Below are 25,420 nucleotides of genomic sequence, written 5' to 3' on the forward strand. Positions count from 1 at the left end.
ACAGGATAATACACATATAGAGGGTATTAAGGAGATGGTGGTGATAGTGTAAATGTAGTGGGGAAGGTTGATTAGTAGACATTTAGAGAATGACTGTGATTAGTGGATAATGAGCGAGAGCACGTGTATAATCCCGAACCCACGAGCCAGTTTGTATTGTATAAACATGCAAAGTATTATTTCGTGAAAATCTATTGAAGATTGTTCTCTAACAAAGAATATATTACTAGCGCACTTTTTTTAATAGCGATCCAAAAATGAGGGTTAAAAATATCGAATTTTTAGGTGTAGGCCTACGCATTTAATAGCTCACTGTCAGGCTGTTATACAATAATCACAGTCAACCAACGACATCGTTTTTTGTTGATTTCTACCTCGGTATTGTAAACATGCAAAGTATTATTTCGTGAAAATCGATTGAAGATTTTTCTCTAAGAAATAAATCTATTACTAGCGCACTTGTTTTAACAGCGATCCAAACATTAGGGTTAAAAATATCGAATTTTTAGGTTTACGCACTTAATAGCTCACGGTTAGGCTGTTATACAATAATCACAGTCAACCAACGATATACTTTTTTGTCGATTTCTACCTCGTTTGACTTTTATTTTAATCCAAATAATGATAACTTTATTCATCTATATGACGGGTTTCCCGACAAACACTAGCGTGTCTTTGCATCTTTTTCTAAATTAGACGGAATTACTTTACCTACTTACTCCACAAAATGTTAGTTTCTGTACTTGTAAAGTGTCAACTGGTCACACAGATCCCATATTATGTGGCTGTAGTATCGGTGTGTAGTAGATGCTGGAAGGAGAAAGTTTTGAGTATACAGGGAGTTACGTGGATTTTGGGGTTGGTTTAAAAATAGTAATGGAGGTGATTAATTATATTTGGACTGCGATAGGTTTGTTTGGTAGATTTCTTATATGAATATCAAATTTCCCCGCAGTTCTTTTCTAAGTAGTAGATTTTTTTTCTAAGTGATGATTTTCAGAATATAAATTTTACAAAATACTGTAAAACAGTATCTGAGGCTTTTTTCAATCGCTGATGTTTTCGAGTCTCCATTAAGTATCGTGGCTTGATAAGTATCAGTACTGACCAGTGTAGTATTATTTCACTAGTACACCGTCGCGTCGGCTCACAACCTGATTTTCCGCAGGTTAAAATATGGAGAGATATTTATCAATTAATTGCACCTATATACTATATTCTACAATAGTTCATAATAATTACTATGAAGATGCGACTTGGTAAAACTTTCTGAATGAAATATTTTGATTGTCCTCCCACGCGGCCTTGACAAGCTTGTTGTTACTTATGTCAATGGCTTTAGTTAGAAAGTGCGGCGTTCATCGCAGGACACCGTGTCGAGCGTGGCTTCTCTAGACTTGATGTTACTTATGTCAATGGCTTTAGTTAGAAAGTGCGGCGTTCATCGCAGGACACCGTGTCGAGCGTGGCTTCTCTAGACGGTCGGGTGGTCACTACAGACCATGTCTAGTAAGTAACCCTTTCCCCCTCCCCTAGGCACCCAGTAATGGTTCTAAAATTAGTTAGCCAGTCTTACTAATGTTTACCGAAACGTAATTCCAAAAAGTTTATTTGTTGATTGATGTAAATCTCTGAGACGTATAAACACATTATTTGTATTAGTGATAAGTTGTTTTTCAATGAACATTTATAACAATTTGAAAGGATTCATTATATTATTAGGCACCATTAAACGTTTTGGACAAGTTAGTTTGCAAAGTTTCAAATTCTTCTATATTCTTGTTGTCTTGTCAGAACCTAATATTATATAGTCTAACATCTTTTCCTGCCAGTTCTGAATATTTTTAATTTTGTTGCGTTGAATGCCCCGTGAAAGATGAAGATCATCCTTTAAATTAAAAAATAATTTCTTATGTTCAATTTGAATATAGACAATTTAATATTTACAATTCGGTAATTTGCAACTATCGATCTATAACATACGTAACAACCTAATGAAATTGTATTAAGTATTATACAATTTAGATTGTATTAAGCGATATATATATATATATATATATATATATATATATATATATATATATATATATATTCACTTCGGGTGTATAAAAAACAGAATTGCTCTATTATATCAATTATTAGACTTATTGATATAAAGTTCCTTTAATATTTCGGCTTTGCCGTTTTCAAAAGGTATAATAAGGTATAATAAAAAATAACAACACAGCAACAAAATTTACAAAAGTAAATATATCAAGAAGTCTAATAATATAATATATATATATATATATATATATATAAACACATTTTTCTATTATTACTACTTTCTGTAATACATGACGAATTATTAGGCCTACAAGTCAAATATGTAATTAATCGATTCAGAAAAGATCATTTTACGTATAAAATATATTTCATATTATTTTCTATTAATGATTTAATTTTGAAAATTAAAAATTGTTAAAGTATAATAACTTTATAATATAATTTGAACTATTTTGTACTAATTTTTCGGAAAATAAAATGGCAAAATTAATCTGCATCGGCCGGGAATCGAACCCGGGCCGCCCGCGTGGCAGGCGAGCATTCTACCACTGAACCACCGATGCTTGTTATAGATGCACATAACTATTATATACGAGTTATAGTAATGGTATACAGTCGCTTGTGTTTAGTGGTAGTGTAATTATTGTTTATGTTGTGTTATCTATACTAAGTATTGATATTACCAAAACATTATAATTATCTCTCCACCAAATCTGGAGTCAGTAATTAAAGGATCACCGATACGGGTTCTATATTGTTTTATGTTAGATCATAATCTAGTATATTATCTCATATTAAATATCTTAATATACTATAAAATACAACATAAAATTGATCCCAACCAGTGCTTATAATGACTAATAACGTACATTAATGTACTAACGCGTTCTACAACGTCATACAATCTGTGAAAAGTATTAAAAAATGTTGTGAAATTTCCAGTGTGGCTTGTAAAGTCCTCGTCGAGTCTATATGGATTAAACATGCCAGTACTCTAACTTATGAAATATTTTATGTGAAAAAAACTATGCGTTGTTTTGCAAGAAATTATTTATTATATTAAACCTAATATAATAAAATAATAAAACTTCGTCAGTATCCGCCGGCTTTGGCATCCTTTATTGTTGAGAAAATTATCGATCCAATAATATAGCAAGTCGTTCATCTCCAATAATACATTGCTAAACACTCTGCAGACTTCCTTTTTTTCCTGTTTACCTATAGAGTACCGTAATAGTAATGTACAGCTTCAAGCGTAAAACAGTAATCAGTTTATTACTAACACCATATTAGAGAAAGTATTATTGTTTGTGTACTTTTAGTTGGCGGAAATGTTTGTTTGTTTGTTTCTACAGCAGCAACAAACAAACACCGCTAGGATTGTAATCCTTGACAGTCTCCCGGCTGTTTACATCCTGTTAAAAATAACACAGTTCTTCGTAAGGATTAGCGTAAACATGTTGGAACGTTTCAAATCATTATAAGTTTTCTTTAAAATATTGTCATCAAAATTTATTTAATGTTTTGATCGTAATTAATATCCACAAACAATATTTATTATTACAAATAAGGATAATGAGGCAGTAATAATGACGCTCCAAGGGTGTCTGAAATATTCGGAAAACCCCCAAATCTTCTTTCTGGAAACTTCCTACACTTAAAGCACTCCCAAAACCATGAACTTGAATCAACCAGATTTATTTTAACACTATTTAATCTCTACAGATTATAATAGTGTGCCAATCGCCTTGTTTATAGTTGCAATGGACGGGTTATGAATAGATAATTTATTGAATGAGTTTAACTTACTATTACTGTGTTACAACAAAGTGGTCAACATGCACGGTCTGACGCATAACCAACCGTACAGTACTTATCTCAGGCATTTTCGTTTCATTCTTAGCGTTGGTTTCAATTAATTAATGCAAGTCTGTTATCTCTAAATTTAAAATTTATCTCTATAATAGGGGCCGAGAGCCAAATTCTATTGTATGAACACACAACCCAATATTGGGTATTATCGATCGAGGAATTTCCTTAGAACAATAAACCGTCACCAGCACTAGGTTTGGTTTAGTTATTGGTACATCATTGTCAGGTAACTAGATAATGTCGGTTTGATACGATTGTTTGACGTTTATGTGTATTTAATAATAATAACGCCGTAATGACTCAGGTGCTTTTATAATTCAACTTTATTTACTTGTATGACGATTGTCAACCGAAAAAATATAATCGTAGAAAAGACTTACGGTTGGTTTCTTCTTGTGGAAACTCCTATGCTGATATCACGAAAAACTAGATTGTCTGCTGATGCAATTCAAATGGGATCTCAGCTCCTAGATTAATTATTATTTGAGGTTTTACTTGTATTTTATGCAATGTAAATTAATATTTAGATGTATTAATAACAATTTATCTTTTTAAGTTAGTTTTGTTATTTTTATCATCCTTGGAGGAGTTTTTTTGGTTACCCTTATAAACTGCTTACTGATTCACGACCTCATTACATCATATGCACACGTTTTCCCTCCCCAAGAATCACCAACCAGTTATGTTTTTTTTTTAATCTTAGCAAGCGGTCGTTTTTTAGAAGAGTAAATCACCAAGATGACAAAGATAATTCATAATTGGTGAGTTTTCCTTATTTGAACCAAAATAGGGTGAATGATAAGACAATAGTGACAAGGAAAAGTGAACGCTGTATGTAAACCACAGATTGTGTTGAGTGTAAATGTTTGGAGGATAAGACTCAGACGCGGTGTTTGTCGCGGTTTTCCGCCATAACAACTCCATACTGGCCATTGCCATGTACTCTAAACTGATAATGGAGCACTATGAATACTAATATTTACCTTTAAATTTTTGTACGATCAACAAGCGTTCACTTTGTTAGAAAAATCTATTATTAAATTAAAAATAATTCGTAAGTATACTGTTGGAACTATCCTCGTACATAAATGCATTAATCTGACTGGATGCATTTCTATGATGCTTTGGAATAGAGAAGAAACTTAATATCAAGTACTCCGAAAGAAGTGAACAAAATAGAAGAGTTAAATACAATTTTATATATGTTAAAGTTTTCTACAATTTAATTTTTTCGTCTGGAAAGTTTCAGTTTAAATAGTAATAATTAAATCGAGTACAATTTGGAAGACGTAAATAGAATGAAAAAATTGATATAATGACAATTTTGTGATCAATATTGTATAAACTGAAGCGATTTATTTGTTCGAAGAATCCCACAGTGCTTTATGAAAATCTAACCTACCAGTCAAATTAACTACATCACTTTATAACAGTTCATATGAATGTTCCCAGATTAGTTAAAAATTCGTTTATCCTGTGGTTTCTCTTTATGTCCTGGTTACCCTTCAAATGAATGTAACAATTTATTTTTTCCTTTATTCCCGAAATCAATAGACTACGTCGTTGGAGCAAGGGAACCTACATGACAAGTATCAAGTGTGGACCCTTCTATCAAGAGTTACCGCAAGGACGAACACTCTGCGGTAAAGACATTTAACGCCGTAAATTGTTGAAAAATTTTTAACAACAGTAATACACCACATACAATATTTTGCTGTGTAATTTGTTAGTGAAAAATGATTTATAGTAGGTAATAACAGCGTAGGTGTGACTGATTAATGTTTACACGACGACGCGACCGACGGCTCCTCTACTGAACGATATAACCTCGCGTTGCGCTGTTGATTTATGTACGGAATAAAAGATCGCCGTGACTCTCTACTTGACATGTTTGTAATTAAAGCGCCACACTTCGCTATAGTTTACTACCGGCAAAGCACGTGTGGGCGTGTCTTTCGACTCAGCGAGGGAACCGGTCTAAGTACAGCAGGACTACTGGGTACTTCTCAAGTGCGCTTTTTGCGTTACTGATTCATAACTTTATAAATAACATACTCTGTTTAGAATTCATCTCACGTCCAATAAATCACGAGTGATAAAATACAACTTATCAATCTACTGCTTTTTGAACCGAATCACGAATAGAACGATCCAAAATTTCAATTTTTCTACCGTGACTTTACCTAGAACAGTTTCGACTAATAGTCCACTTGTATTAGTCGAAACTGTCCCAGGTAAAATACGCTAGGAAATTTGATAAACTATATACATCGTGATTTGGATATTACAATAACGTCTATGATATTGTATGTAGTATAGGACAAATCGCCACTGCCATCCTTTTGTTGAAACAATTTTTGTTGAAGAATATCAGGATTTTTGATATTCTAGTAATTAGAAATATTCCCATTAATAACACTATACGAAGTTAAGGTGGATTCGTTTAAAAAATAATACACATTTAACAGTCAGGATCATGCTTATTGAACTGCAAAAAGGCTCCCAATCTTCCGTCTGGATCTTCTTCAATTTCAATATAGACTAGGTAATGCTGTTGTAGAAAACGAGTGACGTCTTAATTAAGTTTGGGGCTCCAGAAAACTTACACAATCAAATCCTTGATTTGAGTTTCAAATGCGTTTAGATTCTGCATAGAAGGACTAATGTTTCGTAACTACAGAAAGCGCCAGCAAAGAAGTCCATTGAAGGAGGAGCCTATCGGTGACTTGATCTTCAAATAACCAATGATCATAATGCGGTGTTGCCAAGTTGTTTCCTAGTTTGGAAGCAAAAACTAGAATATGAGACCTGAGTGTTTGTCCAGACAAAAAAATATCTAAAAATATGATAGTAAACACAATTAAGATATTTGAAGATTTGAAATGTGTTAGTATTGCTTTAATGCTTTGTAAATTGGAAAACTTAGACGGTAATCACTAACGTAAAATGTTTAACTCAATGTATAAATATCTGAAGTTCATTATTATCGAGTATGATAAAGATATAACGACTGCAACACAATGATCCCAATGAGCGCTGAGGCTCTGTATTCTGGTAGATATTGAAATCATTGTTTGAATATATTTTGACAGTAGACATCAGCTGTTCGATGTGGCAACCATGTGCTACTCTGCAACTGGCTGTTACTCAAAGGACTTCTTTGGTGGCACTTGATATAGACCTATTGAAGTAGAACACGCCTAGGAGCGAAGTGTTTCACTGGAGCACACGTCACGTGACTTAATCAGCTGTTTTGTAGTCAACATTGACCGCGAAGCATAGTCAATTTATGTATTCGTTACACACAAAATGACACGCTCCTAATTGTAACATTATTATCCTTAAGGGAATAATAGCAGTTCCCACTTTATCCCATATACTCGGACTATTCTAATATCTAATTTTATTGGAGAATTACATCCCATGATAATGATATTTATAGATTTCCGGCTTAAAATATAAATTTGTAAAGTAGTCTACATTGGATTTATTCCAATCTCATAATATAATGACTGACCCACGAAGAGGTATAGTATGCGTTTGTTTCCCTACTGATTACTCATTTCTCCATCAAGCATTTTCAGACTGTACGAGTTTTAATGTGGATACCAGTGATATTATGTGTTAATCTCTTATATTTCGGACGCAAAATGGTGGTTAGAATAAACACATTTTATGTCTGCGCAATACTTACCATAACTGATTGTTTAACAGCTGTTTTAGTGTTGACATAACGTTGTTGATGTCTGAGCCTGTCCTATCCTCAATCTGCAACCTGACCAGCAATAATATTATTATTATTATTATAATAATGATTAATTTGTTCTTTTTGAAAAAGTACTCTCAAATTCCTATTATGGTTAGAGAATAATGGGCATGCGCTTATTGTTTCTCCTCTTGTTAATTCCTGACAAGGCCATATCGTCAAATTTCTGAATTTCGTCAGAATAGCTTGTAATGATTCCGCAGTAAACCTTGAGTAAAATAAATACAGCGCTTTATTATTTTATTGAACATCACAAATCGTTTTTGGTAAATTGCATTATGGTCGATAATTGCCAAGTTTAGTGCACCTATTCGCTGTGACGCTGAACTGGAACTGTTATACTGCTTTATTCCTGAGAACTGTGATAACCAAATTAGAGGTCTTCAGTTGGGCTAAGCTGTCTGTTTATTGCTCGCTGTAGGAGAGGATTACAACTGCGTGTTTACTCGCCAAGGCCATGTCTTGCGTCAAAGGGTTTTAAACACCAAGCGGAAGACTTCATTTTGTCGGTCGGTGGCACCGCCCAGATGATTGGCCCAGGTGTATTCAGATTCGAACTCGAGGTCGACCGGCAAAAAACAAGGACGAATTCCCTCCCGCCATCAATCTATCCTAATTTTCCCTACGTTACCCAAGGCAAGGCTGGATGTAACTTCGCCTTTTTTTAGAGAAAAACTCACCATACAAAAACGTCTAATTAAAAATGAATTATCGGATTTTAAACTTAATTAGCATTTCCTCCGCATGTATCACATTACTCTTTGCGTGTCAGTTACAGGGTTTAGGTTCAGGCTTTTACAGGACAATGAAGAGCTAGACTATTATTTTTGTATTATAGGGCAAAAATATTCTGAAAATAAACTATGGTCAGTAAGGAAAACACTGAACGCCCCATGGCGAGTGAAAGTCGACAGATAATCAATCCCTCCCTTCACTAAATTCTCTTGTCCGGGTATACGCCACTTATCGTAAAAAAGACAGCCGAGCAAATTTTCAGTCAGTGAGAGAAAGCATTTAATTTTTTAAACATTTTGGTAAAATAAAAAAACTAATTGGTCTTGATAACAGATATAAGATTAAATTCTCTAATAAATCTTTACCGGTTAGACCTATATTTCAATAGCGATAGCTATAGCTAGAATTAGTGCTAAGAACTATTCTATAACTAGCTATTGTATTATTTAAGTTACACAATAGCGTTGTTTGGTCATAAAACTAAATAAAGCACCAATGTAACTACGTACATTTGAATAGTGTTGTCATTTGTTATACGTGAAACATACAGGGTGAACGTATTACTCAATGTACGTGTCTCTAAAATGTCTTCGTACATCACGTGTAACTGGCATGATATTATAAATCTTGTTAGTGTTTTGAAAGTAATGAGAATACAGTATTTTATGCCAGTGTATTAGATTAGAGAAAGTATATTCATACTACGTTGCAATAGTGTAACCTTCAACGTTTTAGTGTTATGAATGTAAGAACACACAACCAATTGATAATTAAATAAATATTAATCATACATAATTATTTTATTTATTTATATATAATTGATGAAGATATATGTTAGACAGATAATCATAAAAACCAAAACCATAATTTTTGTAATATGTTTTATTTTTGTATGTACAAACCGTCTTGAAAATTATGCTCATGTCATTTCTGCAGACCCTGAAATTATCAGTTTTAAGGTTGAGAATTTATTGTTCTGTAATGTAGTATTCTACACGTTACGTAGCTATGGTGGGAATGGTTGAACCAATGTTAATATTGAGTTTAGCTCCAGTTCGTGCTGCGGTTGCTCCACGGTGCTTAGAGATCGTGTCAAAAATATCGCAGTGCACTCAATTGTGCACCACTTTATGAGATAATGAGAATACCTCTTCACCTAGATTACACTATAATTTCTAGTTTGGAAGTCTCTGATGTCGAAACGATGTAAAGAGTTTATTTTGAGCTTCTTCGTCACGACATATTTTGGGTCTCTTCAACGCTACACTAGGAAGTAGATGAACTGGACCTAAACTCAACATTAAATCTAATTTATTTTTAATTACTAATATATGCACTGTTGTTAATTTATTAAATCATCTCTTGCATCTCGTAGGAACATTACAAAACCTAAATGTTTGTATCTTGATAATATCTTCGGCACGTTTACAATTTAGTGGTGATTTAATAGAGTGATAGAAACAACATGCAATACATTGATAGATAAATATAATGTAATATATTCATATCGTATATGACTGAAATCGGTGGAAAATTATAACGCCTGGGATTTTCATTTATCTGAGAATTATTGAGAATATGATGTATCTTTTAGCGTAGTTTAATAACTAAAACATCTTCTGTACTTGTAGAAACAAAAAAATGGACATTACATTTTTCAGTAGAAACCCCTCTTTATTATCTCGATTCCTCTTGACGTTTACACTTAGTAAACTATAAAATCGTTTGTGACGTCACCTTGAGAGATAGATAATAGTTTTATTCTTCTCATTTAAGGTTTTTATTATTGAAAGTACAAACCTAGCGGAAAATCTAAATGAGTACAATTGAAAATCCAATCTGGACCTGTTGTTAACTTTTACAGAACAAAGGACGATGGTTTTTTTTAGGAGTTATTTCTACGCCAGTGACCTTAATGGAACCCGGGACCTTTCGATTAGAGAACCGCAACCTTACCTCTATGATAGGGAGGAAGCCGTCTTCACCCTGCATAAGACAGATGCATGCGTTCGTATACATTCACCGCATAAACTACTGTTTATAATTTGTTCGTCTTTTATTTTAATGCAGTTTGCTAACATGAAAGAACACAAATATACGCACAAGTATTAAATGATAAATGCTTGTCTCACTGGAGTTTTAAGTGTAGAAACACACACATCAAATTATATTTTAAACAGCTGATATAAAAATAATTAATATAGCACAAGCTTTCTAAACGTTGGTAAGGGTACTACTCTAGGAACCGAGAGCTACAGTAATTATAAATGTATAAGCACACACCTTTTTTAATTGATACGTGATCCCTAAAAAAAATTATCATCAACCATGCTGGTTTTGGTAGAGGTTGAAATAGAAGAGTACCTAAAGAGTTAGAAATATGAAACGATCATTTTTTCAGATATATTTTTTCTAGTTTGATACACTTAAAACCGACCGAGAGACACATGCGTACTGTATGAATTGTGACTGGTTTAAAAATATGATCTGAGAAAAATATATTGTATCATATGTTTCACCCTTTTGATACCGTCCTATTTTGAACTCCACCAACACTAGTGGTCAATCTTTATCTTATTTCTTTATATTGATTTTTTTTAAACACAGTTTGTGTGTTATACAATACAAATTGGCTCTCAGTTCCTGGACTATACACATTGTAAATTGGCTCTCAGTTCCTGGACTATACACATTGTAAAATTAAATTATACACATATTTTAATTAATTAACATATTTTAATTAATTAAAATACTCTGTTATAAATGACGAATTTCTTATAATCACCGACAACTAACTAACCAATGGCGCAGCGTAGCGGGTACAACGTTTATCGCAAAATAAGCAGATCAAGCAACGTCGAGCGTGGCTGCTGCTTGGATGGATGACCGCTGAAAAATCCTGTCCTTGCGAGCAGATCGCCTGCCCGGCCGTTGGTCCGCAGGTTAAGTGTTAGAGAGGGCTTCTTAACCCTAACTTCGCCTGGTAAAATAAGACAATCTTTAATTTACTTTACTTAACAAATGCAAACTACAAAATTATGGCGATTATTAGTGGTGAATAAGCAGAACGTTTACAAAATATTCCAACTACAAACAAGTTTTCTTGTGGATAAATATCAAATTTTGACTTCTGGGTGTACTAATTCAAAATCAATAAAGACCTATGTAAGTAGAGTGCGTGTTGAAGCTCGGAAAGCGTATATTGGCTAGTCATAAATAATTCGTTCCTGATGTAAGCCTTATGTATTTGTGCTCAGTGAGACTTGTATAAGTAAACTGTCAGGTCAGCAAATGCAACATGAGCAATACTGATGTTAGTGGACAAAACACTAAAGTACGTAAATAAACATTTTGTAACATGTCATTTTACGAAGGTTTACAACTACATATATGATCATAAAACATTGCTGTAAAAGCCAAAGTACTGGGATCAATTTCAAAGATGTTTTACTGTGATAGTTCCGCGTCTCTGTACCTAATACGTAAAGTTTAATGGCTAATTATGTGACTGACATTCAATATAGTAGAGAACCGATGATCAGAACCATCGACCGATACTTCTAACCCTCGGCTATATAAGCGCACTTACGTCTTTCTTGCACACATCTCGATATACTATACTCGCTCTCAAATATACTAAAGATAAAAAAAATACCTAATTAGAATTCAGAGTGAAATGCGATTCAGGAATTTGGTATTGGAAACTGATTTCAGTTATATATTTTACGTAACGGTCGGAATCCACATACTTCGGAATTCATGTAAATCTGTAGAACTTCCTTGGTTCCCATTTTTTTGGATATAATTAATGATATTTGCTAAGGAACCATTCATAATAGCTACAAGGTATGAGATTGCCATATCTCGTGTCGCGTAATAGGCTTCGTTTAAATTTCGTGCAAAATGTCATGTCCATATATAATTTCATTCTCGAGATATCCTGCTGAAGCCCAAAAGAATCATATGGAGAGTAAGCGCCACAGAGTAATAAGGTATATACCTTATAAAACTATCATAAAACTTTCATCTTATGCAAAAACTTAATTCGTTCTCAAGCTATGGGGAGAGACACAGATAAATAATAGAATTTTTGAGAATCCGCTGAGTGATAGGCTTTGCTAATACTCAGCCAAAGAGCATAGGAAGAGATAGATCAAAGGAATTCAGAGTTTGAAGGACTTAGAAGAATTTCGAATGTCTGGACTCAAGCTACGAGCTCGTGGTTGGGCTCGGAATATCTAGTCAGGGTTATTTTCAATTCGTTCGTGTTCAAATGAATTGCCTTCCAGCAAGAATTCACATCAGAAGATGACCTTTTACGGAGCCGGTTACTATGGTGTCAGACTTGCTGATCAGTGATCATGTGAAACGCGTGACCGTAAACTACTAATGATGGTAGTATTAAACTTCTTGGCGATGTATGCTACACGTAGTTACGACTTTATCAGTACTGGTGAACTCTTGCAAAGGAACAGTTTGACACTCGGTAACTCCAACATGATCAATGAAAGGAGTCCTTCTCCTATAGTTTTAGGTAATGTTGGGACCTCTAAGGGTAACTCCAAGTAACGTGTAAAATAGGTGACAACTTCTCATATATTATGAGTGTTTGTTCCTGTGATGGCTCATTTTCATGCTAAATTGGTAAAGTGTTCAGAAAAACTAACTTTTAAAGATGGCTCTATCTCAGGAGTAAAGTGTCGAGGTCGTTGTCAGTGACTTCATCTTCTCTTCATTCAAGATCTCTCGTTGTAGCGTGAATGTAATTTCAGAGAGTAAAGTTCTTGGCGTGTTTGGTCTTAACATATTGGCTGCTTGGAGGTATCGTGACACGGGATCTTGGAGACAGGCAAATAAAAAGGTGAATACAATTTCCATCACAGTTATAGGTGCTGTGTAGGGTCAAGTATACTATATTTGATTATATTAGTTACACAGGAGATAAATCATTCATACGGACGAGGTGTACGAGGTCCGGGGATTATTTAAGTTATTTCTGAGGTCCGACGATAGGTCTGGACCTAACTTTGATTGTTAGCATTCAAATATTTACTACCTGCATTGTTTATACCTCCCACCGCACAGATGGTAGTCCGTACCTCAACTTATAGCATTGTATGAGTTATCTCTTGTTTAATTAATATAAACAGAGATACTGCCCTTAAACAAGGGTCAATGTTGTGATTACCAGCATCCATCCTGCCATTCCTTTCCTTATCACCATTGTTTGCATTAATGTTGCTAAAAATCTATAACAATAATGGCTAATCCTAAGTCTAAATTATTGTAAAGTAGCATTTACTGCTTCCAAACTAACCTGTACTTCTGTTTCAGATGGCGGCAGGAAGATACTGAAGAGTGTCAGTGGTCGATTCAAGGCTGGCGAGCTCTCTGCGATCCTGGGACCCTCGGGGGCAGGAAAGAGCAGTCTCCTGAATGCCATATCCGGTCTAAGGTAGGTCAGGAGCTGGACTATTAGCTGTAAACTGTGATCCTTAATCAAGCGTTCAGTAATAATAGCGTTAATAAAGTGCGTTAATTGATATGTAGGTAGTAACCTTTCGATTTATACGATTATACTGTACTTATAAATATACTCAACTACGGCAGTTTCACTACGGTTATGATATTCTAACGCTTATTAAGATATTCAATCACAGGCTTGGATATTAAATTGTTATTTTAATAAATCTTATAAAACGTATTACCTTTCCTTGCTAACTCACTTCAAATGCAAAAGTTCAGTAGATAGTATGTTGTCTCCGTGATCGTGTAGTGTAAACTATACAAGATTCAAGAACCCGTTAACGACAAGTTTTTTGAAATTTTTATAAACGCTGTTGTGAATAAATGTTACATTCTTAATTGCCTCCTGCGTGCACACTTTGAAATCCACACATTATTTTTTTATTTTAGAAGAAATACTCACGTACTTACAGAGTAATTATCTTTAACTATCAAGTAAAACATTTTCAACTTTCATTTGATTAATAAAACGAAACCACACTTAATTGAAAGCGTGAAAACCGAGTGAAGGGTTGTGGGTAAATTTTACTTTTTTGCTTAGCATTTCATCATCTGCATGTATGTCTGTGTCATAGCACGATTTACACAATAAATGTTCTTTACAGATCGGTCGGTAAATGAAATGTATATTTACCATTTAAATGAGATCAAATGTATTGATCGAATGCCATGGCTTTGCCATGAATTGGATTGGTACTTGAAGATTGGTCATGGTCATTATGGTGTTTAGGAAATTTTACTCTTGAAAAGGATGTTAAAATATATTTTAAAACATATAGAAGCTTTTAAAAGTCACAATAGTTGAAAATAATCGCTCCGATATTGGTAAAATATTTATCATTTGCTACCTATAACTAACTAAACTAACTACTACAAATAGTATTATTTTGGACAGCAAAATATAAATGTTTTGTTAATTTAGTTTTTTCTATATTCATATTTTGCGTTTCTTGCTCTTTAATTTTATATATAATACGTACTTATGGCTTCTATTCGTATTTAGTTATTAAATAAATTTTAATCATTAGTAAAATACTGAGTATACTGATTTTTGGTTTCACCACACATGTCTACTTCATGTTTTCGTTTTATGGCACGTTTTACAACACAGATTATAGTCTTAGGCTATTTTTGTAATGACTGTAGTAAAGCCAATTTTTAAGAGCGTGGTAGAACTTTTTTTATAAGGTGTCTGCATGGGAAAATCTAGAACCCGAAAGATTCGGTAACCGGTATAATTTTGTCCAGATTGAAAAAAACTGTTTTCTATTGGACTAAAACAGTTTGGTATCGCAGAGGCAATACTCAGTTTCAATGAAGGTGCATAGTAAAATGTACGGGTCTTCAGGCTCTCGATTGAAACCAGGAGGAAATTGTATTAACTTCATGGAAAATGTGGATTGGTTCCACGCACGCCATTTTATTTTATTTTGTATTATTTATTTTGTATTTGTATTATTTCAACGGCATAACCATTTTTAACAAGTAAGTTTTCAATTTTATCTAGATGCATAATAATTGACCAAAGAAACTAATTAGTAGACAAAAAACAAAAACAATAGAATATGCAACCAGTAAACAAAACAATAGATACATAATGAAACAAATAGATATGAATTGTAAGATGCATAACAAAAAGTATAAATAGATAACAAAGTAATGTGTAACAATAAATAGATAAATATTATAACAATAACAAAGAAAGATGCTTAACAAGAACGATGCAAAACAAGAAATGAACTATTACGTAGGTAACAGTTTTGAAAAAACGATAATAAAATAAAAGACTGAGACACAACACAGGCAGGGTAGGTGTAGAGACGAGCCAATAATAATAACAGCTACAGTGATGCAAGCCAACTTTTTATTGCAGATTTGGATGCGTTAAAGATGTCGAGGGTGGATGGAATGTTGTTCCCTAGCCGCTGAATCCTCAGCATTGGGCCATTTACTGCATAAGAGGAGGAAGCTGCGACCTTGGTGAAAGAATTCATGGCTCTGGTTTCCAAACGATGCCTTGAAGTTGATTTTTTCTAGAAGATCAGGGCAGTCCAACTCAGCGTTGATCAAACGGTAGAGAAACATCACATCCTGAATACAACGTCTAGAACTGAGTGATGGTATTTCCAAAAGTAGCAATATCTTGTATGGGGACCTCTGTGTATCTATAACCAAGACGAACCCCAACAAGTCGCAAGAAACGTCTCTGTATCTTCTCAATATCATCCACAAGGTAGTGCTGGTGCGGTGACCAAACGACGCTGCAGTACTCGAGATGGGGTCTGACATGTGCATAGTACAAAATCTTCAATGAGTGAATGTCGTTAAAGGGCTTGGTGAGTCTCATTATCAAGCTCAAGTTTGCGAGCAGCCTTATTACATATATTCCCTGATGTGAAATTCCCAAGATAGATTAGATGATAAAGTCACACCAAGATCCTTGGCAGATAAGCTTCTATGAAGTGCATGACCTCTGATTGAGTAAGTGTGTAAGACTGGAGACTTATTGCGGTTGAAAGTGATGCAGCTGGACTTGTCAAGTTTGAGAGTCATTGAGTTAGCTTGAGACCATACATCTACTTGTGTGAGATCGTTCTGAAGGAGTACAGCATCTTCGGCGGTGCAAAATCTTCATATAAAGCTTCAAATCGTCTGCAAAGAGAAGATGTTTGCAGCGAAGACGAAATGTGACATTATTTATGTATAGGTTTAAATAATGAAGGGCCTAGGTGAGACCCCTGAGGTACACTAGACGTAGCAACAAATTCTTTTGAGATGTGTGATCTGTATCGCACTTGAAGGATTCTGTGTTGAAGGTAACTCTCAAGCCAACAGAGAAAGGTTCCTTTGAACCTATAATGCTTCCCAGCTTCTTTATCAGAATGGTGTGGGACACTCGATCAAACGCATTGATGAAATCCAGCTCTATAGTATCAACTTGTTGCCTGAGCGTTAGTGCGTCAATTATGTAATCCTGAAATAGGACAAGGTTTGTCACAGGAGATCTGCCAGATGTGAAGCCATGCTGGTGAATGTTGAGGTGAGCTTTTATTTTGAATCGAATAAGGTTGAGGACAAGTTTCTCAAATACCTTTGCAAAGACGGATAATATTGCAATAGGACAATAGTTTGTGACTGATTCTTTTGGCCCTTTCTTGTAGATTGGTTACAATATGGCTCCTCTTTAGGGCTCTGAGAAAAATGCCAGTACTAAGAGATCGATTAAACAGTGTAGTTAGTTGTGGTGATAGCAGATCAGCACAATAATTTAGCAGCAGCTGGAGTGATGGAATCAGGTCCAGGCCCTTTGTTTACATCACGGCTGAGAAGAGCACTATGAACTTCGCCAAGAGCGACTGAGCATGAAGAGAAGATATCGACGGAATAAAAGTCAAATGAAGGTGGGGGGGATATCGTCTTGAACAAAAACAGAAGAGAAATTGTCTGCAAAACATATCAGCTATAGTATTGCCATCCATTGAGGATTTACCATCATAAGACATAGCAGACGGAGAAAGTTTGATGAATTATCGAAGAAGGCAAGAGGAAGGACTATATCAGCTGTAAGAAAGTTGGTAGAAGCATTGAAAGCAGTGGATTAAGAATCTCGGCCATTGTACTCAAGTAGATGCTACTAAATAACCGGTTTAAGGTTTAAACTAAGTTTTAGTAAATTAATACATTTTTCTACTCCTGTCCTTTTTTTACAATAAATAAGAAAGATATGAAACGGAAATATTGTTCTTTTGTGTTATGCGGGTGCCACTCTGTCCCTATCTACGACTGGTTATTACGCGATATAGGTAGGTTTACATTAGGTTATCATAAATATGTTATTAGTAGTACCACAGTTAAAACGAGCGGTTTCTAAGATCGGGAAATTACCGATCCGAAATGCTCCTGGGCATCGGTGGTCCGCACTCCTGGCAAAAAAAAAGAAACACGGCCCTGGATATATCACCTAAATTCAAAATCAAATCTCGTGAGCGGTCGTAAATTTTAACCTTAATTTTTTCCGTTAACAACATGTACGTGTGTATTTTTATTTATTAATGTAACCCAATAACAAATAGTAGATAGGGACGGAGTGCCCCCCCCCCCCCCGGATAAAATTAAAGTTCCAGATTATTTTTACGACAGTTTATATATGTACTAAAACAAGGCAGAGTAAGTTTCATAGGGATGTCAAGGTTAATACAGAAATAAAAGTGTATTATCATGAAAGAGATTCAAAAAAAAAAGACAAGCAGATAAAAAAATAAATATTTCTTGGTAATATTTTTCTTTCCGTCTGTACTCAGTGACTCCTAGATATGATTGTTCTAAGCATGTGAAAAGGATTTCATAGTCACAACTTGTACAAGTTCTGGGAAACAGGTACAAGAAATTTGCCAGATTTACATGCGGAACAAAGGATTGTCCGAACCTCCTCAATATATGTGTGATAATATGTACAGTCAAAACAATAAACTCGCTTCTTCAATTAAAAAATACATTTGAATACATGACCAAATTACATTTTCAACAACATTACAAACCAACATTTTCATTTGAAGTCTACTAATGAACTTTAATTTATATTTTGTTCAATCGCTTTTTTTATTAAAATACAAGTAACACAGTTATATTTAAAAAAATAAACTGATTACATATTGTAAGATAATCCGCTGTATTATCTAGCAAACCAGTACTCACTAGCTGAAGAATCAAGAATGTTCTAAGAGAAACAGTTCCCCAAGCACCCGATACGTCATTGTCAGTTATGTGTACACCCTCAATTTCGTGTGACAGGTCAGTTCTCCTTTGATTTAGTGAAGGGAGAAATCGCCATCTACGTAACCGACAGACGCTGCACTGCCGCGTATAACATGTGGTCGGCATCGGCCAGATTGTTAGATTATACAAGTGTTCTGCAAAAACCGCATTTCTCCTCCAACGGTCGCTCAGGCGCTTGTCAAGTTTGTGTCTTGTGGCATGCTTTAGTTCGTTAGTTGTCTTCAAGATTGGTCCCCAGTCGGTTTGCAGGTCCAGCCGGTTCTGAACTGTGAGGTTATGTCATTCGGATTCTATCACTAGATACACACACTCACGTCGTTTGTTCGTGGTTCAATTATATACGTTAATACACATATCATTACATACATGCATTATTTATTTTGTATCTATTTATTTATTAAAATGTAAGATAATTCGCTTTAAAAATCCAAGTGCTGACAAGGTGCCATTAGCCTATGTGATAGCATTGCTAGTGAGCCACAACAGGCAGGCAGGCGTGCAGCGGGTAGGCTGGGACTCTTTTCCCTTCTGAGGTCGCGTCTCTGCAACAAGCAGAACGGCTGCAACAATCAGCTGTTTCAGTTTTAGCTGCTTTCATCAGCTGATTATACCATTATATTGTTGGATTGTGACCATAATATCCTTACCCTATTGTAGGATGTAGGTTTCTTTTCATTAAAAAATACTGGAATAAAAAATCATTGTTTTATAAGATATTTACGTTTATTTTTTAAGCCGTTTTATAATAAGGCTTGCAAAAATTGTTTTCTTAGTTAGGCCTTAATTGTATAAGGCTGTATACTTATTTCAATGTATTGTAACGAGCAGTTCTAAAATTATAAATAGTTAAATGAACAATACAAAATGGTGGCTGTACGGGTAATTTGAAATTTTTTTTATTAAAATATGATATTTTGTTTGGTACTTAGTTTGGGAATAATATCTGTAAAGGTTGTTGGAGGGTTCTGGGGCACCTTGTATAGTAGTTGTCACCAATGTCATTATTGTAATAGGTACAATAATTTTAAATGTACAGGTGTTATACAACTAATATCGTAATATTAAATTACTATAACCTTGGAGTGAACCTTGGTCAATCATAGTTATTCTCATTATTAGTTCCCTCTTTAATATGGAGGAATTCTTTCGCTGCCGATTACGGAGTGGTTATTTCCCGTAATTAGTCATAAAATGTAAACTGGTGGCGAGCGAAGGTCATGTTGCTAATGTTGACTACGTTTTGTGTTATTGTGAGCGTATAATTGGCTGGCATCTATTACGCGATTAATTCTTATTTGGAATAGCTGATGATACACTTACATATGAAACCTGGTAAATGTGAAGTTGTAAGACATAATTTTTGTCTAATATATTTTTAACTTATATTCTTAATACTTATTAAATCGTAAATAAACATTTAAAAGTTGATTTACATTTTTGAACGTTGCCCTATACAGATTGGCTATAAATTAACAAATTATATTTAAATAAACCCGAATTAAAAATGTACAAATTTAGCTATTACAACTACTATTACTGTATGATGGCACAAAACATTTTTACCCAATCAATGAACGACAGTTACATAAATTTTACTACACTAGGAACAGAGTATTTGAAGTTGGTGGGTCAAATATATTTCGAAATGGGCTAAATGGCATTACAATTTTATTTTCTGTTGGTATTCGTATCGCACATGTATATCGAACATTGGCGTTTGTTATTTACACCCTTAGAATGTAATCAGTTCTTAACGGAAAGCAATCTAATAGTAACAACTAACTTTAACTTAATTATATTGGAAAGTTTAAAATTTTACAATATTTTTGTTTAAACCTAACAATATTCCAGCTCGTCAAGGAAACATAGCAACGGCCAAAAGTTTGGCTTTTAGTAGCGGGGACTTATGACTTGCTCACTGCCGTAACTCTAACGGAAGGGTTGTTTTCAGTCAGACAGTAAGATTTTTTTTCTTTAGTAATGTAGGCTATAAAATGATTCATAAACGATTTATATGAGTAACTTTCAGTTTAACATGGATTTATAACAATATCGACTGGATTAGGAAAACAAGATTATAATGTACTCCGGATAATCTGAAACTTCGGATAACCTTATTCCGGATAATGGCGTCCCTACTGTACCCACAGTAGGATCCCATCAAATCCCTCCTAGCATTCCACTTGTATTTCTCGAGCTCTTGTCTAATTTATGGAAAATGGCTACTTGCATATGTCCATTTAAACAGTGTTATTTAGATGTAGACAGATATAGCCAACCATTCCGATAACAGATTGTGATTCTCAGTGGTGTAAACTTTGCGTGGACACGGTGTAGGCGTCCGGAATACACGACTAATTACAGACTGATACATTGTGATTCATATTAATGATCACAGGTCAAAAAATTAACATAAATTCATATTCCAGATGGTTCGTATTGTTTGTTTGTTTGTTTGTAATATTGTTTATCAGGAAGGTATTGGTTTTCAGGTTGGTAAGCTGATTGTTATTTTAAGATACGGTTTTTATTTTTTATAAGAGAGTTGATTGCATTTTAAATTCAAAACAAGCCATAAGTTCATCAAGGTATTCTAAATGTTCGATACAAAATTAAAACTAACGATAAAATTGACTACTTTCTATAATTAGAGAAATCAAATTCAATTCCACTAAGGGTATGAAACATTGGATTCTGTACTATGTGCAAGTTGATTTTAATATAGTTTACACGGTTTCTTATTTGCATTGAACCATAGTAAACTTATGTGTTCTATCAATGATCAGGATCCTAGTAATGCCTTTCTGAAAGTTCCCACTCAATGCGGTCTTTTCTCTTAGAAGTACTTATTTCCCCCGTTCTTTTCTCAAAATGGGCGACTTTGTCCGTCTGGCTGCCTTTCTCAGGTACGGGAAAGGTTGTATCACCAGAAAGTCTGACACTGACACGGGCTTTTTTATACCTGCCGAACTGGAATTGTGGACCACATATTGAAGAAAGTAAAAAGTAAAAGTAAAGATAAAAAACTATACAGTATTACTGGGTTCTAATCTCATTGCTCTTTAAACCTAGTTGAGTTTTATACTTTTGGAGGACGTTATCCCCCATATTCCCTTCTGGGTAAGCCCCTCTACTACCACGGTAAGTTACAATGTTTGGTTCTTCAATATGTGACCAGCCTCGGCCGAGTTCCTTGTACAGTTGGAGGAATTTAGCTGTGCTCGTGCAGCCCTAATACTATCCTTTCAAAAAACGAACGCTATCCTGTGTGGCGGGTTGCGTTTACGTGCTAGCCGCTGAGATGAAGGCGCAAGAATCTCTTAACGACTTTAAAACTCACGATTTTTCGATTTGCCGATTATTATTCACACATACGTTATTTTTCAAAAACACGTTAAACAACAATATAACAACTGAAAAACAAGGATAAGTATTATTGTTATTATTTGGTATTCTCTTATTATTTAATTTACAATCACTTCAATAATATTTAATTAATTTAAATGCTAGAATATAATTTTCTAATGACAAATGTTACTTACAATGATTGTTTTTTTTCATTGGAGTTCTTCAATTCCACTCAAGTTGTCCTCCTCTTCTGGGTCACTGTCACTGCTGTATGTATCCGAAACCAACTGATATAATAAGGGATTCTATAATATTGTCAATCTGGGGTTTCTGCGGCTGCATAGTCCCTTTCGATTTTCTCTACGTGCTTGCACTTTACTGACCACTCTTCTGCGCCCATACTTGATATCTTGGTCTTCGCATAAAGCTTTAGCTTGATACATAGTGAAAGATGTATTTCTCATAACCACATGATGTTGACTTCGGCCCAAATTAACTCAATGGGATTGAGGTCTGGGTGGTAGGGCGGAAGTCGTAAGATGTCATGACCCTGTAGTTGAACAGTTTTCGTCCAAGGCGTTTCCGGACATGCCTTGGTTTATATAGCTGCACAAGTTTGTCGAGTTCAGGATAAAAGGATATCGTCGCAGAATGGTATTCCGTTTTTTGAAAGCCACAACTTCATATCTTGCTTCCTACTTTCAGAAGTAGGAGCTTTATCAATTTGTATGTTATGGCAGGGCGCGTTATCGAATAACAGTACTGAATTTGGTTCCAAATTCGGTAACACTTTTTCCTTTTATCTGCTTCATAAAATGTCCCCCATTCACGTTGTCGTGGTAGTCTCCACTATGGTTGCTTGCTTTCCAACATGTAAAACCATTGTGCAAGAACCCTTTCTCTCCATCTGTATGGATAATTATTAGTCTCTCTCGCCTTTGGAAATCGGCACGTGTAACCCTTCATTTGAGCCATTTGACCAAGTTTGGTTAGATACGTGAGACGACAGTATATAAGAATCGTCTAAATAAATTATGGGGCGTCCTTGCTCCCTGTAATTTTTCAACGCTCTTAAGTATGTTATCCTCTTCTCTCGGATTTCTGACTTTTCAATTAATAATTTCCTATTGTTTGCCGTCCTTCTCCAAGTAAATTCCAGGTCTTTTAATACCCACCTAAAACTTTTCTCACAACCCTGGAAATATATTTTGTCCCTTAGCGCCTCCCTCAAAAGTTTTGCAGTCGGTATTCGATGTTCTTCAACAAGGAAATTGTCAACTATTCTACGTCATTGACGGTTTTTGTTTGGTGTAGTAAAAACTTGCCTCACACATGTTACTAACCTTCAACTTTGTTAAGTTAACTGTTTATTTTAGTCACAACTCGCTCTGACACTCCAGTTTGCTGCAGCAGTTCTTTGGGCGAGCCTTTGACAACGGAATTTTAAACAGTTTGATGGTCTGCCTCTTCCTTCCTTCATAAATTTATAAACATTACTCACAATTTCGCGAGCCTGACTATGAATAGGCTTTTGACTTTTGACTTTAACTCAACAGACATTATCGGTAAAAGCGAAGCACAAGCTACACTCAGCACTGTCACAAAACACACTAATAGTGGCGAGTGCGATGAGTTTATTTGGGCCAATACGATTCCTGAAAGGAGGGTTTTAACCATGAGTCAAAGGAAATGTTTTCGGGACGCAGCGCATAATGCTACCCCGCCACCCCTCCCGCCCATCACCACACACTACAGGTCACGCGCACAGCTAAAGTCCTCGATCTGTACAAGCAGCCGCCGCGCCGCTTTAGGTCATTTCCGGCTTTAAATATTATTAATGGAATAATAGAGCGTCCAACAAAGCTTGCTTGATTCTCCTCTTCTGGTTTTAACGCCTTTATCTCAAAGATCAATTGTTATATTTCGTTAATACATAAATAATCTGACAAAACAACACATTCATACCTTAAAAGTAAATTGGTCTTCATTTAATGAACCATTATAATATAAAATAAACTTGATGTGACGTGTGGGATGTAACAACCGGTACATTTTGAATAAAACATGTCGTGGGAGACACGAGGGAACCTGATTGTCGGTTTGATAATACACAAATAGTATGGTTTGTTGAAAAGAAAGATGGCCACACCAGGTCATAGGTTATACCCCATCGACTGTGTGGTATCCGCAGCGCCACTTTCCTGTTACAATCGTCACTTGATGAGTTATTACAGCGTCTGCCGCCGTGTAAACATACCGCAATGGACCGCATTACTATCCACATCAGAGCGAAACCACATTCCCGTGCGGTGAGCGATTCCGCCACAGGCATCACTTGCGCTGATTGATAGTCAACTTTGCCGCCGCGCAGCGCTGTAGTATCAAATCTAATTAAATCATGGAATGAATAACATCTTTATATTATAAAATCTTCCATTGTTTTGTTGTTGTAGTTTATTTTCCTGGCATTGTCTTTAAAGTGAAAATGTTTGCATTTAACTTTACTTCGATTTGTAGGACTTTAAGATTCATTTGGTATATTTGGAGTTTTTTAATGGATTGCCAACACCGCTACGCGGCGCTTCACACATCTGCTTTACACATCCGGAAGAAGCTCTTTCAAAATTAAAATATTTGTCCTGTGCATTTATTTGTTATACTTACAATCGTAACATAATTGGCCTGAAAGTCTAAAAACACCTCAATCTGAAGTTTTGAAACTTTAGCTGTATAATTCTTTTCAAAAAACTGCGATTGTCAACCTGTTTCTTATTTGTGTTGCACATTATGGTCTTAAGTTATATATTTTTTATTGAATACTATTTTTATATTTAAAGTAGTCATATGAAATTCTTGAATAGTGTTCAATATGTTTATGAAATTGTGTCTACAAAGGTACCTATGTGAAAAGTTCAAAATTCAATAACAAGGTACCTTTAAGAAACTAAGAGGAAATGCTCTGAGTAAATATTCAAGGAAATATAAGCACGTAAAACGCAAAGTAGTAAACTCCATGCCAATTCATATACACTATGGAGACGGTAAGGTGTTTGGTTAAACCATGTTAGATGCCGCCAGAATAATTAATTAACGTGTCAGGAGTTTTGACAAGCTTCCAACGTTGAAGGTAAATAACATGTGCATCTTGCATCATCACGGTTGTATATTGACGGTCGACCCGTGATTTAGCATTCTACAACTTGTAGAAGGAGCGTGTAGCTGGTGTTACTATCAATCAAATTATCGCAACTTTTACGTGTATTCACTATTACTTCTATTTCAACATTATTAAACTGTTCTCAGTGCATCTCGTGACATCGATAGGACCTTCCTAGAATCGTGTAGTTGTAT

General features: G+C 35.0%; 1 protein-coding gene and 1 non-coding gene across 2 annotated transcripts in view; one reads left to right on the forward strand and one right to left on the reverse strand.

Moving 5' to 3' along the window:
- LOC124354233 (ATP-binding cassette subfamily G member 4) overlaps positions 1-25,420 on the forward strand; it is a 132,170-nt gene that overhangs the window by 61,903 nt on the left and 44,847 nt on the right. Inside the window, exon 2 of the mRNA XM_046804539.1 lies at positions 13,754-13,874. Coding sequence (XP_046660495.1) covers positions 13,754-13,874 — 121 coding nt within the window. The remainder of the gene's footprint in view (positions 1-13,753; positions 13,875-25,420) is intronic.
- Trnag-gcc lies at positions 2,539-2,609 on the reverse strand. Its single transcript has one exon. It is a non-coding gene; the product is annotated as a tRNA-Gly (tRNA).

Source organism: Homalodisca vitripennis, chromosome 2 (assembly GCF_021130785.1).
Source record: "Homalodisca vitripennis isolate AUS2020 chromosome 2, UT_GWSS_2.1, whole genome shotgun sequence".
NCBI lineage: Eukaryota > Metazoa > Arthropoda > Insecta > Hemiptera > Cicadellidae > Homalodisca > Homalodisca vitripennis.